Here is a 19,319-nt window from a genome sequence, read left to right as displayed (position 1 = left end):
TCAAACACCACATGTTTTCAGTGGGCCTTTATGAACACAACATGGAAAACACAACGCAGTATAATACTGCTCTGCTCTTTTTTTTTATTGGAATGGATTACATACAGAATTCAGCCCGGTTTATGCAGCCCTGGTTCATCCTAATTCAAAAAAAAAAAATAGTCAGACTGTTTTGCAAAACCACCTCATATTCATGTTGTCTGCTTATTTACAAACACACACGGTGAAAATACTAGCTCAGCTTGACACGTTAAATGAGATTTGCATGGTTCTCAAATATATTCCCCATCAGCATGCAAAAGGTTTTGATATTTAGTTGGGTTCATTCTGAATCCTATGCAGTTTCTTTGAAGAAGCTGCAAACTTGAAATGATGAAAAACATTTTAAACATTGCTGTAAATAAAATACAATTTCATTTTACAAGTAACTCCCATCAGTGCCATACTTTAATAACACACTGTTTTTATAATATATATTCCACATTCACATTCAAGCGTTTGTCTTTTTACATAGTAATACATTGTCAATACCACCTTTAAAAAAGACTAATTCTCTAAATCCTTCAATTTACAGTACTGTATATTAAGCATAACATAACATGTCATTCTGCTCCTTTCAGTGTATATTCAAGTTATAGAGCAAAAAGATAAGTAAATGAGAAAATGACAGCTCAGGGAGGTGTTTAAACTCTGAACAAATATTTATACTTTATAACGAAGATGTGAACAGCACAGTTGAATAGTGGTTCGCACATGTGCTTCGCAGTTCTGAGTATCGGGGTTCAAATCTTGGCTCCAGCCTACTGTGGCTGCCTCATTCATGTTCTCTAAATTGACTCTGGATTTTCCTTAGACTTTTATTGTTATTTGTCTGTACATGCCCAACAATTGACTGGTCACCAGTCAGTCAAGTGTGTAATGTGCCTCTCGCACAAAATCAGCTGGGATAGGCTACAGCTAACCCATGACCCTAATGAGGACCAACATTATAGAAAATGGGTGGATGGACAAAGATGTCCCTGTTATGTGTTAGACTAATTTGGTATAGAACAAGTCAAAAGACATGTTATTTTGCACTTACATAAGAATCAAAGAAGATTCAAATCCATCAATTGTATGTTTATTCTAACTTTTTTTTTTTTGTCCTGTTCGGCTGTTAGGTCAAGCAGAAAGGAAGCTCTGTATCCCTTTCATGCCGGAACAGTTTTATTGTGTCACAGTGGACTTTTTCAACTGCCACTGTGGTTTCTTTGTATTCTGATGGATATTTATTGAGAATTACAGTTGTTCATTTGAACACAACAAAGTTTTTAAAGGGGGGTAACAGAAAAAACAAAGGAGAGTGAAAAGGTAACTAAATAATATAGGAAAAGTAGACAACCAAAGACAAAGCACCAGCTGTAAACACAATTATTCTAACTTCAAATCCATTAAAAAAATAAAATAAAATACTACCGAAATAAGGCTGATCCGGTGAAAAAAATATATATTTATGTGCAAAAACATTCCTGATCCTATCAACTGGGACAATCAACTTCCTCAGGGCCAAGGAATTCGCCAAGCACAAGTTCATGCTGCCCATAGACAGGCTCCAAATAAGGATGCCCATCCTTGCATTGGATTTGCCTCGACATGTCCAAGTGCCGTAGCTCTTCTTGCGCCATGTGAGGTACTTGAATGGTAGTGTTCTGGCCCATGGGGGACAGAGGCACTGGGACAAAGCCGTGGTAAACTACCAGGGGCGTGGACAAGACTTCCATGGGTGATGCTTGAAGAACAGCGCCGTCTGGGGGCTGGACTGGCAGTTGCACGTAGCTTCCCGTCTCAGGATCAAAGAAGGTTTTTGTTTTGACTTGGACGGGCATGTCTACAAAATAATACTGTCCTGACTCTGGATCCTGAAGGAGCTTTCGCTGGGTCATGGGGAAGGACTGCGTGACGATGGCGTGTTCAATGTTGGACTGGCGAGAGAGTTGGCTGGTGTGGCTGGACTGGCGGGACAAGCTCGGCGGCTGAGGGGCCTGCAAGCAGTACGTGTCAATGCTCTGACTCCTTCTCGGTTTCTCTCTGCTCATTTTCTCTCTGGCTCGGCCTCGCTGCTGAAACTCGTCCATGATGGATCTCTCAATGCGCATACTTCTCGGGTCGTGCCGCTCATTGACAGACGTGCCGGTGCTACACCTGCGCCCCACTCTGTCCCCTAAGAATCTGTCGATGCTTTGCGAGCGAGTGTTGGGCACTGGTCTCTCACCAATGTGGGGTTTGTACACAGGAACATTACTGATAAGCCTATCGCTGCTGTTGTGTCTTTGGTCTGGTTTATCTCGGGTTTGTCTGACACTACTGCGGCCTCGTTCATTTGCAAGTCCATTGTTGAGGTAATTTCTTTCTACTGAATCTTGGCTTGATCTTCTTGTCCTCTGGCTCATTACTGCTTTTTTCTGAGGATGCTCATCATCATTGCTCTTTCCATCATTTTTATGACCTTCTCTATGATGCTTTTTCTCACCGCTCCTCGACTCAGATTTCTCACTTTTGTTTCTGCTCGGAGTTGACTTCTGTCCCTCCTCCTTTTTTATCCGTCGGTTCGTCAGCTTCATAGCTTTGAGAACAGCCCGCTCTGATTTGGGTAAGACAGCTGGAGGTTTGCCAAACCCAGACTGGCTGTCGTTACAACTGCAAGTGGACCCGGAGCGTTCACTGGGAACCTTTGATATGTCCCGCTCTGCTGCCGGCATTGTCAAAGTCTCCATGCCTTTGGATATGGGACTCACCAGAGAAATACTGTCATCCTCCTTTCGAGGAGCAGGGAGTCCTCCTTCACTGGGTTTCTTTGAGTTATTCTTTTGCGGAACCAATGGAGGGAACAGTGGAGGTGGTGAGACGTTTGACAAAATCTCTTTAGGCTTGTAGACTTCACTTACAACTGAGGGAACTGTTTCATTTGCCGATGGTGGCTCTGGATTTTCATTTAGTAGATGCAAGTCCTCGTGTTCCTTCTCTGAGTTATTCATTAGGCCCAGTGGTGTCCAGGATTGTATAGTCTTCTTCAATTTATTACTGAAAGTGTTGTCTTTGATTTTAAACAAAGCTGGGATATCCAAAGTAGGAGCAAACATGTTAGATGGTAACATTGCTGTTTGGATATCTTTATCTTGGGATGGGCTAGGACATTCACCGGTACTTTGTTTGCTTCCCTTGTGGGCATCTTTCTCTTCTTCAGACTTTACTGGTTGCTTGACAAACTCTGACTCACCTTCCAGATCACCAAATGAGTAATATTCCATATCTGGCTTGTTTGAACTCTTTTTCATGGGTCCAAGAACAAGATCTCCCCTATTGTCCAGCCCAACCTTATCCAGGTTCTCCAGAGAGTGATAGACGTTTGACTCGGTATTCCTGTGTGGTGGACTCTCCACAGAGAAGTAGGAGGATTTGGAGGACAGGCTGATATGGTCGTCAACACCATTTACAATCAGTTCAGGGGAAATTATAGTCTTGGGGAGAGCCTCTGGATCCATATCACCCTTGTCTTTAAGCATTTTATCAAGATCTTCTGCCAGGACATGAATTGTTGCACTCTCTGTTTCTAAGAAGGCCTCAATATTGCTGCTTGTGGCTTCCTCTAGGCCAGTCTTAATTGTCTCCATATCTGCTTTTATGTCTGATAACAAAGAATAGCGTTTTTCGCCGCGGCACTGTTTGGAAAGCCAATATGAGTCAGGGGCAACTGCATTGTTAATTGCTACATCACTAATTTCTTCTTTGGAGCTGGTTGGCAAGGCATCTTTTGTGCTTGCTATATTTTGTACCATGTTTACCTCTTCCTGTGCTTCTTTTACATCATCTCTGTTAAAGAGAGCTTTATCATTATCATTGCTCACATTTCTTCTGTTTCCTACTTTTTTACTTCGAGGAGGAACAGAGGGTGTATCTAACAGTTTGTTCTCGGGAATCTCTCTCTCAGCTGTCTTTTCGGATAACTGATTTAAATTTAGATCCTTTTCAGGCCAATGAGTGGAACTGTTAATTAGTATATCATTGGCATGCTTCAAGTCCAACCTTGAAGTGGAGTTTAAGTCATTATCAGTCTTGCTCATGTTAGGCAGAGCTGCCCCTCTACGGTCAGATCTCTGGGTCTCACCCTGTCTGGGTTCAGTCTGGGAGAGGATCTGTCTCATATTCTTATGGTCACTCAAATCCCCCAACCGTTCTCTTAGGTCTTTCTCTTTTTCTGCAATGTAGCTTCCGTCTTTATTGGCTTCTATTATTGATTCTTTCAACATGTTTTTACTTGCCTGTTCCCTTGAGCCATAACTTCCATGACTAACATTTCCTGCAAATATCATATTGGCATCCTGATCCATGGCTTTATTCCTTGTCATCTGCCTACTCAAAATGATCTCCTCCAGTGCCAATTTAGCCTTGTCATAATTGTCATTTACAATTGCTTTGTTTATCATGACATTAACGCCCATCTTCGTGGGAGCCTCCTGCTTACTCAGCTGCTTCTCTTTCTTGGCAAATATTTCCCTCTTAGCTGAAGTGTTCCCTCTCATGGACAGCATTCCCTTCTTGATGCTCCTTAACTCCCTTGAGATCAAATCATTCTTAGCTCTGGCCTCCTCGTCTATGTTGGGAACTCCTGTTTTTTTCTCTCGATCGCAAAGTCGGGCCCTCTCGAGCTCTTTCAGAGCATGCAAGTCGTGAATAATGTGTTCACTTTCTCTCGCAGTATCCTTTTCGATTCTCAGGTTTACCTTCAAATCACCTTCATCATCTCCGTGTTCCTCCTCTGTTACAGAATACCTCTGACATTTAATATAATTGTTCAATCTGTCTGAGAATATGTGCTTTAGCCACTCTTCGTTATCTGGGGCTGTTTCCCCCAAATCACAGTTAGAAAGTTTATCACTGATGGGTGTTTTCTTTTTATCCAGAGCATGTTGAATATCAGGTTTGGTAAAGTTTTTCTTTGGAACTGGTGGTGGATCCTTCTTTATGATAACATTATTTTCTGACTCACTTCTGACTGGATCATTTTCTGCGTCTATTCTATTCTCAATAATGTCTTTGGAACACACAAACTTGTCGCTGTTCTTTAATTCTTCTATTTCTGACATAGGTTTATTGATGCTCTCACACTGGTTTGCATGTAATGCTTTATATTTTGTTGCATTAATTGCATCCTTTGCGGCCCTGATGACATCCATTGTGCTCATAGCTTGGCCCCCGCCATCCTTAACTTTAGAGCTATCTCTTTCTTCTCCAAAGTCTTCTTCTTTTAAGGATTGTACGGGCATTTTTGTTTTGTCCGATACATTTGGTGGCTCTTTCCTAATTGGTTCAATTGATGGAAGGGCTTTCTGATCATGTTTTGGGGCTACAAAGACAGGTGAATGAGCACGATTAATGTTAGGTGAAATCCCTGGAGGTACTCTGCTTGGATTCAGAAGTGAAAGTTCATTTGAGTAATCAGTTGATGCAGCAGGGCTGGCTTTCTTGTACAGATTAAGTGAAGGATAATTTTGCTTTTGAACAATGTGACTTTGGTTCCTTTGCATAATAAGGGAGTTTGCATTGTGTTTGCCTTGATTCCCATTACTTGCAGCTTCCCTTTTGTTTTGTAGCAAATTGGATAACAAATAATCATCAGACTTGGACCTATCAGCTCCATGCTCTGTAGGACCAGCAGTTGGGGGGTTGGCAGACTCTAAAACCGGACTGCATACCATCTGACCTTCTTTTAGAATAGCAGGAGTGCTTAAACCAGATGCGTCGCCCTCTGAGTTATTTTGTTGTTTAAGATTATCTGACAGTGGAGATTGGGTGTCACTTCCAGGTGCTTCTAAAGTTTTGAATTTGGGTGGACTGTACCGACTTTTGACTCGCTTCCTGTTGTCTTTGAGGTTAAAGAGGATGCTAGAGGCAAGAGATTTGTAGCCATCCCTCTTGACGGGAGGTTCCGGTGTAAGTTTGGCCTCTGAATGAGCTCTGTGGGGTAGGTCCAGCACAGAAGGCGAAAGGATGGCTGAGAGAATTTCTGATGTTTCTGTTGGTTGTCTCAAGGGAATGAGGGGCGTCATCAGCTGGCAGATGCTGAATGGAGTTGAAGCCAAAGGGCTGACTTCTTCAACTGTTTTCACTTCTCTAGACTTTGTGACATTTGTGATCAGGGAAACATTTTTGTCAATTTTCACTGTTGAGCTCTTGTCCTGAGCCTCTTGCTTGAGTGGAAGTGCATTTTTCACACTTAAATTCTTCTGCCTCCAGGGTACGGCACTTCCATCAGTTATATCTGAAGAGCACCTTTTCTGAGGCTGTACAACTGAGGGCTTTGGCAGGACCTTGGGTGATGAAGTGGAAGTGACAGGTTTAGGGGCAACAGGAGGAGGAGGAGGTGGAGGAGGTGGAGGAGGAGGAGGAGGAAGAGGTGGAGGTGGAGGTGGAGGAGGAGGAGGAGGAGGAAGACTAGGAAGAGGGGGAGCAGGAGGAGGCGGGGGCTCACCTGCTTCTTTCAATATCTCTTCTCTATGCAAAGTCTCTTTGATATGAGCTTCCGTTAACTCCTTGTAAAATGGTAGGTCATACCATTTCGGGGTAATATCTGCAGGGATAATAGAAGTGTTCTCATGGCTAAAACAGAATTGGTTCATACCTTCCCATGTCTGGAAAGGGCTGAACTCACTGTGAAGGAAAAGGTTTTTCACATTTAGCTTTTTAAGTTTGACTGTGGATTTCCCGTTTTTGATCTTAGTTGGTTTTCCAGAAGACAGACCTTTACAAATCTTGCCTGATGATTCATACCCAGATTGATGCAAAGGATGTTTCTGATTGTGTCCACCAGCGAGATTGGTGTGATAATCTGAGGAAAATTCCGACAGTTCTCTTTGGATACTGCGGAGCGCAGATTTATCCCATGATTCCCCATTGGAATCTGCCATGTCGGCATTTTTTATTAGCATTCCTTCACAGTTCTCCCCTGTGTTACTTAACGCCTTGAGAAACGATGACATGTTGGAGATGTTTTTCTCTTTCTCTTTGACATTTTTCCTTTGCTTTTTGGATTCCTTTTGGGGATTTTTTTTAACCGGCTCCCCTGCCAACGGTTTATGACAGCTGAAAGGTGAGTATCCGTACAAGAAGTCATCGTTGTAAACTGCGTCATCTCCAACGCATAGACTCCGAAAGGCTCGGTCAGTGAGCGTGCTGACCTCACGGTCGGTCTCGTCCATGAGCAGGTCGCTGAAGCCATTCGGAAAGCGATGGTGGAGCATGTTTCCTACCCGGTGGCCCACGTGTCGCTTTTCCACGCAGCCCTTTATGTCAGCAGGTTTCTTCCTGCTTTGCGCCATCACCTGTCTGTCCTTCTCAAACACGAGTAGATCCCCTCATGCGGAGGTTGACGTCAGGCACGTGGTGTAAACCTCCTGAGAAAGAGACCAAAAAGAGACCAGAGTTGTTAGTGTTTAGAGCACAAATTGCAGCAAATGTATACATTGACATGACCATGTAAACAGATGGTTTTGGAATGCATTGTTGCACCGATGACCTATCATATGCAGCAAGAATTACCAACCTTTATAAAAATTAGAGCTACTTCTTGGATACTTATTTATGGTAAGGGATTTATAGTTTGATACACACTTCTGAAATAACAAATATGCTAACATTACTTTTAATTGTATATGATTAATAATAATAATTAATGATATTCATCTATGTGAAGGCACTGATCGTGTTAATGACATCTTGCAACAATTACCTGTAATGATTTAACAAGGTAGGAAAAAGATGAATATCAATATGCAACAATTTTTTTTGTGTGTTTACATTTTCACAATCACAATGTCCCATTACTGGTGAGTTATTTTAGAACAGGGCTGTGGCCTATTCATGTGGACCTTGAGGACTACCTGGTGCCCGCGGTTGCCATGTTAGTAACATCTGCTATGCAGAACTGTATGTACATGATATGTGCAGGCTTCTGTCATACCAGCGAACAAACAATTCACCATGCACATCAATTTAAGGCAGGGTATAGTGCACCAAGCATGCTGTTAGTAGTCATGAGACCATCTGATAAAAGAAAGATATCAAAGCCCGATTTCCAGTGATCACATTTTGTTTTCCCGTTTAACTGTAATCAAATCACTTACTGTATGATATATCAGCGGTCAACATGGAAAACCTTTCCCAGCCGAGAAGAATTGTCACGACAGCAGGTAGACACCGCACAGGAAGTAAAACATTGCATTTAACGTTGTGTGCCCCTTCGACCGCAGCTGCTCTACTGTATCTTACTTTAGCTATCTGGGTGAGCTCTTAGAATAGCTCATTAACCCATTTATATGTCCTGACCCAGGAGCATGGTCACTCTGTGGCATATCAATGCACTCTTCAACTAGCTGCACGCAAAACTGTGGTTATGTGCAAATATGATTGATTTTTCACTGATATTAACTGGGATAGTCTCTTAAGACAAATCAATATTAGTGAATTTTAGGAATTACAAACATTGGACTATTTTGTTTTGTTAAGTTAAATTTGCCTCAGCTGGATTTAGCATGTAAATTAAAAAAGATGATAATAATAATAATAATAATAAAAACTTCGCAATTTAGCTTCGCCCATCTTTTCTAAAATAGTTGGAGCTCGCGAGTACGAATTTGGCCAAGTACCAGCCCTAGAATTTTCCTAAAATGGCTGCGTCCAACCAAAATGGCGAAATTCCTGTTCAATTTATGGCATGGCTCCTTAAGACCTTTTCGTGCATCCTGTCATAGTAGACACGTCCACAGAATTCCATGTTAATTTTTGAGACTAATTTCATTCCAACTTTCTAGGGGCGGTACTGAGTGGATTTTGTGGGGTCATGTTCGGGTCCAGTGAAATACATAAAATTGCACCAGGATTCACACATCAATTGTTAAAAATATTTTTTTGGGGCATGTTGAGGACCCTAAAAAGCTAATAAACTTGTCGTAATAATAATAAAAGATTCCAATAATACATATTGCTGTTGCTATTATTTACATATATGTATTTAATCGCAAAATATAATATGATAAAACATAAGCATGCCATTTGTTTCCCCTTGACTCTTATAAAGTAAAATGTGTTGGCTTTTCATTGAGATGTTTGTAGCCAAGAAGAGCTCTTATAACCTGAGATGGTAAGCAGCCACGGTGCTTTCCCAGCATCTGTTTGAGTATTTATACCCAAGGAATGAGTTACTGGCCCTTTAATTGCATTGTATACATGTTTACACTTGGAGGATGATTTAGAAGTCTTCTTCACAGTTCTACATATCCTCATGTTTTAGTTTTGACACATCAATTCATACCGGAATAGTAAATAGACCAGCTCTGATAGTAAACTTTAAGTCATTGAATGTCCACTGTCCAGCTTTAAAACACACACACATACACGCACACACGCACACACATGTCATCCCAGCGGCCCCTCACCCTTTTGTTGTTTTTTTTTTTTTTTCATGTTGTATCGAAGGTCCCCATCATGAAAGTAGTCGTAGAAATCCTCAGTACAGAATCCAGTTCATTAATGGAAAAAAATCTCAGCCCAAGTGAGTTAGGCCTTCTGTTCCATGTTCAAATGCACTTGGTGCGGCAAGCTCCTGATAGCGAGCTGAGAATCTACCAAAATAGACGCGCAAGTCAGTGTGGCCTAAAGTGAGCAGCGACTCATGGACGCAGCCAGCTCGTTTCTTTTGAAATAACCGGTGGGTGTCGAGTAGCAGGGCCTAAGACAAGCCGAGCGAGTTGAAATGGACACTGTCATTGGTTATTTTTGAAAACGAGCAGCATGGCGTTGACGACTGCCGCACGGACTTCCCTTTCTACTGTTAGTCACCTTTTGAGAAGATAACAGGGACTCAACAGTTTGGATTGAGGATTTCATGTAAGATACAAGAGTAAAAATTGCCATGCAAAGTCTTAGACCAGCAAAAGATACCTGCGATAAAGTAATGTGATAATATCATGTTTTTTTTTCATTTCTGTTGCTGTTCGTAGAAACACAACAAAAAGTGATATTTTAGCTGTTTTGTCCCTCAGAAACCGACACATGAATTAACATTAAACTGCACATAGCAATTGGTGAAGGTGCTGATGTGATAATGTGTTATTTGACAAGATTTTGACTTTTGTCTCATAATATTTTGACTTTAATTGTTGTAATATATTGTAATACTATTGCTTATTAGAAATGAAGGAATGGAACTTTTTGAATTTGTCCTGATTTGAATAATTACACTTCTGACACATCATAATTGAGCAACATAATATAATATAATAAGATATAATATAATATATCCAGCGGCACGGTGGGCGACTGGTTAGAGCGTCAGCCTCACAGTTTGCATGTTCTCCCCGTGCCTGCGTGGGTTTTCTCCGGGCACTCCGGTTTCCTCCCACATCCCAAAAACATGCATTAATTGGAGACTCTAAATTGCCCATAGGCGTGACTGTGAGTGCGAATGGTTGTTTGTTTGTATGTGCCCTGCGATTGGCTGGCAACCAGTTCAGGGTGATAATATATCCATCCATCCATGCATTTTCTGAGCCGCTTCTCCTCACTAGGGTCGCGGGCGTGCTGGCCTATCCCAGCTATCATCGGGCAGGAGGCGGGGTACACCCTGAACTGGTTGCCAGCCAATAGCAGGGCACACATAAACAAACAACCATTCACACCCACATTCACTCCTACGCGCAATTTAGAGTTGTCAATTAACCTAGCATGCATGTTTTTGGGATGTGGGAGGAAACCGGAGTGCCCGGAGAAAACCCACACAGGCACGGGGAGAACATGCAAACTCCACACAGGCGGGGCCGGGGATTGAACCCCGGTCCTCAGAACTGTGATGCAGATGCTCTAACCAGTCGGTCACCGTGCCGCATAATATAATATAATATATCCATCCATTATCTGAGCCGCTTCTCCTCACTAGGGTCTCGGGCGTGCTGGAGCCTATCCCATCTGTCATCGGGCAGGAGGCGGGGTACACCCTGAACTGGTTGCCAGCCAATCGCAGGGCACATAGGAACAAACAACCATTCGCACTCACAGTCATGCCTACGGGCAATTTAGAGTCTCCAATTAATGCATGTTTTTGGGATGTGGGAGGAAACCGGAGTGCTCGGAGAAAACCCACGCAGGCACGGGGAGAACATGCAAACTCCACACAGGCGGAGACGTGGATTGAACCCCGCACCTCAGAACTGTGAGGCTGACGCTCTAACCAGTCGGCCACCGTGCCGCCCTAATATAATATAATATAATATAATATAATATAATATAATAAAGGTAAAATAAATGCAAGATGAAAATACGATTTTCTTTCTCATAAAATTATGACTTAATTCTTGTTCAATTTTGATTTGTTGTTCTTTTAATAAATTATAATGTTTCTCATGAGACTACCGAGTGTAGCATTTCCATATCTCGATTTTGATTATTTGAACCTCTTTTTGCATACTATATTTTCACTTAATTCTTAGATTAAATTTTTATATTTTTTTATCGCAACGTTACTTCTTTATTCTCATAATTTAATGATTTGTATTTTTATTTATTTACTTTTTTTTTTTAATAATAACACATCTGAGCAATGTCTTTCCAAAGGTATGAAAAAAAAAACATTGCTATCTAGTGTATTAATTTAGCACATACGACACCTAAGGTAGATATTAGCCAATGTGTGTCGACGTGATGCTCGCTTTACATAGCCGTGTCGCAACCGTGATGTTGTCGTCTGGTTTTAGGACACACACAGCTGTTGTTGCTGTGAGATTAAGCTTTGAGTGAATGGGGGGATGTTTTGTGCCTCTTCATGAGTCACATCGGACCAATAGTTGAGGTCACACGCGAGGGCCTAACATTGGCTCCATTCAAGTAGTCTCAACAGGACCGATTAGTCCGCTGTATGGTCTTCATCATCTTTGCCGCTAACTAATGTGTCTTTTTACCTCCATGGCTGTTATGTATTTACTGTATCTTATGGTGATGAAATGTGTTCAAATGAGCCGGAGGCCTGAAGAAGAAGCAAATTATAGTGTGCTCTTCATGACCCAACAACTCTATGGCCCCTGGGTGTCCACATAGCTGTACTCCCTCAAGGTGCCATTTTTAAGCCATTCTATCCATAAAATAGTCTATTTTTGTCATATTGTATTTCATAAGGTAACAGACTACCACTCTGTCAACTGCACCTTCCACACATCTGAATTCATCAAATGTTACCTTTGCATGTGACTCACAGGAGTAGCTCTATAAATTTTGATATTGTACAAAACTTACACACTTACACACACTTACAGTGTGTTATATTCAAAACCAGATTTTTCCATTTCAATTAGAATATTTTTAAAAAGAAATTAGGTAGAAATTGGACTTTTCCCATGTGTATGATGACTCTATACTACTACACTGTATGAATTTTTAAGTTTAATTTTAACTACGATATTCAAATTTATTGAAATACATATGTATATCAGGCGGCACGTTGGCCGACTGGTTAGAGCGTCAGCCTCACAATTCTGCGGGGCCGGAGTTTGCATGTTCTCCTCGTGCCTGCGTGGGTTTTCTCCGCGCACTCCGGTTTCCTCCCACATCCCAAAAACATGCATGAATTGGAGACTCTAAATTGCCCATAGGCATGAATGTGAGTGCGAATGGTTGTTTGTTCCTATGTGCCCTGCAATTGGCTGGCAACCAGTTCAGGGTGTACCCCGCCTCCTGCCCGATGACAGCTGGGATAGGCTCCAGCACGCCCGCGACCCTAGTGAGGAGAAGCGGCTCAGAAAATGGATGGATGGATGGATGTATATCAGGCAGGTCACATCATCACAGAATAAGCATTTTTATTATTATATATATCATTAGAGACCAGCTATGGGCACACTTAATATGGACAAAAGTATCAGGACACTTTAAGCATTTCAAACTACAGCAGCTTTGACTCATCTAGGAAGAATTTCTATACTTACATTGTGTACTGTGGATTTTGTATTTTTTTTTTCCTTCTTCTTTGTTCATTCAATCAGCAGGCAAGATTCCACTGGATAGAGCAGGATTACAAAGGGAAACATTTATTGGTACTTTCATTTGAATTTGTGAAAATGTTTAATAGGACACAGTTGTAGTAATTTCAGATAATGTAATAACTGAATAGGCAGCACATTAGCACGTCCGCCTCACAGTCGAGAGGCACTGCATTTGAATCACAGCCAGGCCCTTCTGAGTGGAGTTTGCAAGTTCTCCCTGAGTGTTTTCCAGGCTTGGCGATTATTGCGACGGTAAAAATAAATTACAAAATAAAGTTAAGATTTTTTTTCCTCATAATATTGTGACTTCATTCTCATTTAATTTTAAGTTGTTTTTTTTTCTCAAATTACTGCAATCCCCTAATATGTATTTACTGTCATAATAAGTTTTTAAAATATATTTTTCAAAATTACACCTCTGTTAATCAAAACTGAGCAATGTATCAGTGAAGGTAACAAAAAATAATATTTTCTCATAATATTTTGACTGCATTCTTTTTACATTTTGAGTCTTGTAAAATTGCTACTTTATTCTCATAATATTTTGATTGAGTTTCAGAATTATTATTACGATTTTGAGTATTTCTTTATTCATCTCCATCCATCCATTTTCCATTCCGCTTTTCCTCACGAGGGGCGCAGGCGTGCTGGAGCCTATCCCAGCTACCTTTGGGCGAGAGGTGAGGTACACCCTAAACTGGTCGCCAGCCAATCGCAATCTTAAATCATGTCAATTTTTATAATTACACCTCTGACTGGGAAGCAGTGTCTTTGTAAAGGTAACAAAAATAAATAATAATAATAATAATCTCATGATAATTTTTCTCTTCATTCTTGTTCAATTTTGAATTTTAGTAAAACGACTCGAGTGAACTAGTAGAATGACTAGGCCACATTAATGGAATGGCTAGGGCACACTGGTAGAATATCTGTTACTGGTGAGGCAAAACTGCACTAGTTGACATCTGTACACTAATCGTACTACTCGTATATAATAGGAAGCTAATCATATACAGTATACTCTACCATGCAGTTGTCAACTAGTGTACAGTTTTGCCTCACTATGGTAAATATATAGTTGTTCTAGTAGTGTGGCCTACTTGTTCTACTGTATACGTGACTAAATGCTGTAAAAAAATAAATAAATAATAAAAATTATAGTAACAAGTAGTCACCAAAAAAGAATATGATCAGTTCATGATAACTACTTACTTACCGCACAGTGTGATAACTGGATCAGGCTAAGGATTACAGTAACGATCAAATGTGCATTGACACACATTGACGCCGCGTCACTATGTTCCATGTGAACGCAAAGAAATCAAATGTCGCGGCACGCTTGGGGGCCGATGATGGCTCGCTTCAGGCGAGCTTAGTGGCCCAGAGAAGAGAAGTAGGGAAAGAATGCAAAGAGGCAGCCCTCCCAGTCTTTGTTTATGCCGCCGTGACTGACACCCGCATGTGTCGGCCTGCAGGCGGCTGCCTATAAAGAAGCCGGCCTCGTGCCAGTCGGAAACTTGGACCCAGAGGCAGATGGGTAAAGTGCAGTGGAAGATATGAAAGTACTGCTGGTACACAACATGTGAGTCAAGGAGGGCAACCACACAGTCCAATGTGGTCGACTGCTACGTGACTCTTACGCCCAATTAGAAAATTAAACCAGTACACTATTTTTAATCTACATTATTTGACAAAATTGTTAACATCAGTGAAACATCAAGTCTGGATTAAAGCAGTAAATATTTCAACGCAGTCTTTCTTGTTTGAAATTGGTCAAAATAATAATGTAGGAGCTATTATATTCATCCATCCATCCATCCATCCATTTTCTGATCCGCTTCTCCTCACTAGGGTCGCGGGCGTGCTGGAGCCTATCCCAGCTATCATCGGGCAGGAGGCGGGTTACACCCTGAACTGGTTGCCAGCCAATCGCAGGGCACATACAAACAAACAACCATTTGCACTCACATTCAAACCTACAGGCAATTTAGAGTTTTCAATTAACCTACCATGCATGTTTTTGGGATGTGGGAGGAAACCGGAGTGCCCGGAGAAAACCCACGCAGGCACGGGGAGAACATGCAAACGCCACACAGGCATACATACTTGGAATATCATCTAACCAATGAATCAGCAACGCTCTAAAAAACTTAATTTCAGGAAATGGCGACAGTCACAGCAGCCGTCACGCAGGACGGTTTGAAGAATATTAGACATGCAACTGCTCTCATCATCATCTTATCAGCACCGTCCTCATCATTGGTGAGTTGAAATCCATAGATATATTTAAATATGCTGTTGTTGTTGTATGATAGTCAATAGTGTCTTTCAAGTTGTCTTGAAAAGAAATGTGGTCCATTAGCAAGATACACCCACTGACCGCTTCATTTGGTGCACCTGCGACCTCTTATGAGAGTCTGCCTTTAGAGATATTACGCCGTAGTTTGCAGTGATGTAAAAACTGCAACTTAATAAGATGTGGTCAAGACAGTCACAGCCCAACAAACCAGGAGATTTCAGTGTATGTAATTTTTTTCCTATAATATTATTATATTTATAAATATATATATATATATATATATATATATATATATATATATATATATATATATATATATATATATATATATAGCAAGATTATGGTTTTATTTCTCGTAATGTGATGTTTTTATTCTCATTACATTATATTTTTTCCTGTAATAATATTCTCACGAATGATCTCATGTAATTTTATGGCTGTTCTCCTAAAGATTTTTACATTACTCTTGTAATATTATGACTTAATTCTCATGATGTTGACTCCATCCATCCATCCATTTTCTGAGCCGCTTCTCCTCACTAGGGTCGCGGGCGTGCTGGAGCCTATCCCAGCTGTCATCGGGCAGGAGGCGGGGTACACCCTGAACTGGTTGCCAGCCAATCGCAGGACACATCGAAACAAACAACCACTCGCACTAACAGTCATGCCTACGGGCAATTTAGAGTCTCCAATGAATGCATGTTTTTGGGATGTGGGAGGAAACCGGAGTGCACGGAGAAAACCCACGCAGGCACGGGGAGAACATGCAAACTCCAGACAGGCGGGGCCGGGGATAGAACCCGGGTCCTCAGAACTGTGAGGCTGACGCTCTAACCAGTCGCCCACCGTGCCGCCATGATTTTGACTCATTATTTATTATTGACATTATCTAATTCCACTTATTAATTCATTCATTTAACAATACTGTTGATGATCATTATTGTTGTTGTAGGCTTGGAGAATTGACAAATTGATATTTTAGAATGTGTCAGGTCAGACACAGTAAGTAAAAAGGGTCTGGCACTTGCATAGCTGTTTACAACAACAGCTTCATGTCATGCAATGTCTAAAATTAGCAAGTGAACTCTTATTGCCCTGCGTTGTCCTTTGAGCATGTCCTCGTGTTCATGTTCCTGCAGCCCAATAAATCCACTAATAATGATTGATCATTAATTGTTTTTTTTCTTTTCTATTGAGCTGATCGTAATCAGGTGTAAGCAACACCGTGCCCTTGATGTACTTCCTATCTGCGTGCACAGCCCTTTTTTGTGACCTGATTTTAAATTTGTTGCAGAGACATTGCTGACGAGCGCAAGAGAAGTTGGAGGAGGAGGCGCGGAAGCCAAAAAGAAACTGGGTCAGTCACATTACCATCTCAGTTGCAAGGAATTATTTTGTTACTTTTTTCTTTAGTTTGTGCTACGTGGAAAAAATGACTGCATTAAAAACCATGTTGTAATGGCACGTAGTAATGGACAGAAGGTCTAGAAATCCATCCATCCATCTATTTTACATACTGCTTGTCGTCATTAGGGTCACAGGTGAGCTGGAGCCAATCCCAGCTGACTTTGAGTGAGATACGGGGTACACTCTGGATTGGTTGTCAGCCAATCGAAAGACACATACAGACAAACAATCATTCACTATCACACCTATGTACAATTCTTCAATTAAGCCAAGACGAGCTTGGGAGGAAGCCGGAGTGTTCAGAGAAAACTCGTGCAAACAAGGGGGGAACATGCAAACTCTATACAGGAAGACTGGAGCCAAGATTCAATCGCAGAACTGTGAGGCAAATATGTGAACCACAGGACCACTGTGCTGCCCAGGCCGTACATTCCATTGCACATTTTTTTTAATGCAGTGTAGTGTTGTACAATATTTGCAGTGGTGTCCAGCAGAACTGCATCATGTTGTTTAGAATAATTTGGGCTACTTATACTGTATATATATATATATAAGTGCATCAGTCACAAAATGGATGGATGGATGAGAAAAATCCCAAAAAGTATGTATGCACGCAAGTAATGATGAGTTCGTCTGAATTTACTCACAAAATTAATTTCCACTCACAAACAGGCAAGACGATGTCAGCATCATTATCTGATGACATCAATTTTGCAATCTGTAGGCGTCGCATTACATCCTGTTTGTTGGTTTGTTGTTTCCTAATGTCCACTGGTTGTTTTTCCTTCCAGAAATGGAATACATCTTGATCGGATGTGGCCTCGGTCTGTTTTTGACGCTTTTCATCATCCTCATCAAGTACTGCATCATCAGAAAACACATGCAAGACAAAAGGTAAGCCAGTGACAATTACTGTAAATACTGTACATTATTCTGTCTTTTGAGATGAGTGGCTTTGACCATCGTGCTCTCCTTACTCGTGGTAGCATAGGTGAGTGATCGATTAGACATGGTCTTAAGCACACATTTGAGGTTCGTCCCCACTTTAGGAATGGAATTCCATTGTGAACCAAGGGCCCCCAGTATTTACATTATATTTTGTGTTTCATTGATATTTGGCTTTAGGAACCATCTTGTGTTAGATACCATTCGGAATGAAATGTATTTAGGTAATCAATGATATTATCTAAAAGTTTGTTACATTGCATACTGGAGGTTCCTTCATATGTAGTCTCAACTTATTTCAACCACAAGATCACGTGTCGCTCGCCTCCACCAATGAGAGTATCCTGCGGCAGAGGTTTCCAATGACGTGCGATGTTAAAGGTCACGCAGTTTGACTGGCAGGATGATATGAACCCGACAAGAGTGCCATCTGAACCAAAGGGCAACGAGGGCAGCCTGTCGTTCACACTCAAGTTTCTCCCACACCACTTCACGACCCCAAAAGTGTCCTCCCAGCACTACCTGATCACTCCTAATTGTTTCTTGATAAAAGTTGTTTGGAAGTTTTACAATTATTTTCTCCACAGATCTGAAGACCAGACAGCTTTTATTTGGATGGGAGGAGCTGCATTATTTGAGAAGAGAATAAACATGAACCAACAACTGAAGAGCCCATAGATACATGTGTATTGCTGCTATCCTGCTGCTCTACTGACACACATACTGCACACTCATTATTTGGCTCTACTCAGCACAAGGCCCCAGCACACACAAAAAAAAGGAAAAAGTTGTCTGCCACAAGGGGACAGCATTACACATGGAGAACCTTTCGAAGACGCCGCTATAATGAGGGTTGTGTTAGTTTTGTCAAAAAATGAAACACGATGGATGAAGTATTCGACCAGACATTACATTTTCAAGTAATGGCCTAACTTGTGTTTCATCAGATTTAAGTAGACTATAAACAGTTACAAATGTAATGCAATACATTCCAATTGTGTAGAGAAACTACCAGTCAAGAGGACTAATCATTCAATAGCATGAGAACATGTGTCCAACCATTTGGCTATTGTCAAGAGCTATCTTAAAGTGAGTTGAGAAGATTTATTTATATATACGTAGTGCTTTGCCAGCATCTTATAGCATCTTGGTGCCAAGGAACTATGTTGAAGTGAGTTGAGGAGCTTTATTTAGGCAAAAGTAGTGCTTAGCCGACATCTTGTGGCCTTAATTATATTCACAGATTTTCGCTATTCGCTATATGGTCCCTATCACTATTGCATTTGCACATTTTAAGTAATAAGATGCAATAAACAGAAGTCAGCAAAGACCACAATCTTGTTTTTATCTTCTTTTTTAGATTCATTGTAGTTTTTTTTTTCTTTGAGGTATTGTTACTTGAGGCACTTCAATTTATGAACAATTTGGCACAGGTACAGTAAACTCAATACTCATAATGTAGACATTGTGTCAACAATCTTTTTGCAACAGAGTAACGTACTTGGGTACTGATTAATGTGAATGGCTACCAGTACTTCCAAAATAACAGATTTGCCCAAATAACCTTTAATCCTCTGTTATTATTAATAAGTAATGATGTGTGT

At 41.0% G+C, this 19,319-nt stretch overlaps 1 protein-coding gene and 1 long non-coding RNA gene across 5 annotated transcripts; one reads left to right on the top strand and one right to left on the bottom strand.

Annotated features, from left to right (window-relative positions):
- Window positions 1–67: 67 nt before the first annotated feature.
- On the bottom strand, window positions 68–13,031 carry LOC133469336 (uncharacterized). 3 transcript variants are annotated; one of them, XM_061756249.1, is made up of 2 exons: window positions 13,008–13,031; window positions 68–7,430 (listed from the first exon to the last, which is right to left on the bottom strand). In XM_061756249.1, exon 2 carries the CDS (start codon window positions 7,353–7,355, stop codon window positions 1,518–1,520), a length of 5,838 nt encoding a protein of 1,945 aa, XP_061612233.1. In that variant the 5' UTR covers window positions 7,356–7,430; window positions 13,008–13,031; the 3' UTR covers window positions 68–1,517. The 3 variants fall into 3 exon arrangements, with proteins under 3 accessions (XP_061612233.1, XP_061612231.1, XP_061612232.1); XM_061756247.1 differs by lacking the exon at window positions 13,008–13,031 and adding an exon at window positions 9,471–9,734; XM_061756248.1 differs by lacking the exon at window positions 13,008–13,031 and adding an exon at window positions 8,160–8,358.
- On the top strand, window positions 9,736–19,023 carry LOC133469339 (uncharacterized). Of its 2 annotated transcripts, XR_009785680.1 has the most exons (6): window positions 9,736–9,921; window positions 15,225–15,326; window positions 15,907–16,576; window positions 16,658–16,720; window positions 17,562–17,664; window positions 18,303–19,023. It is a non-coding gene; the product is annotated as an uncharacterized LOC133469339 (long non-coding RNA). The 2 variants fall into 2 exon arrangements; XR_009785679.1 differs by having other exon boundaries at window positions 15,907–16,720.
- Window positions 19,024–19,319: the final 296 nt, after the last annotated feature.

The sequence above is a fragment of the Phyllopteryx taeniolatus genome, chromosome 19, assembly GCF_024500385.1.
Source record: "Phyllopteryx taeniolatus isolate TA_2022b chromosome 19, UOR_Ptae_1.2, whole genome shotgun sequence".
Lineage (NCBI taxonomy): Eukaryota > Metazoa > Chordata > Actinopteri > Syngnathiformes > Syngnathidae > Phyllopteryx > Phyllopteryx taeniolatus.
Note: the sequence above shows the minus strand (reverse complement) of the source record. Positions and strands in the feature narration are given on the sequence as shown.

What these genes read in the sequence shown, in the direction of transcription:
- LOC133469336 (XM_061756249.1), bottom strand. Translation starts at nt 7,355, where the DNA reads ATGGCGCAAAGCAGGAAGAAACCTGCTGACATAAAGGGCTGCGTGGAA.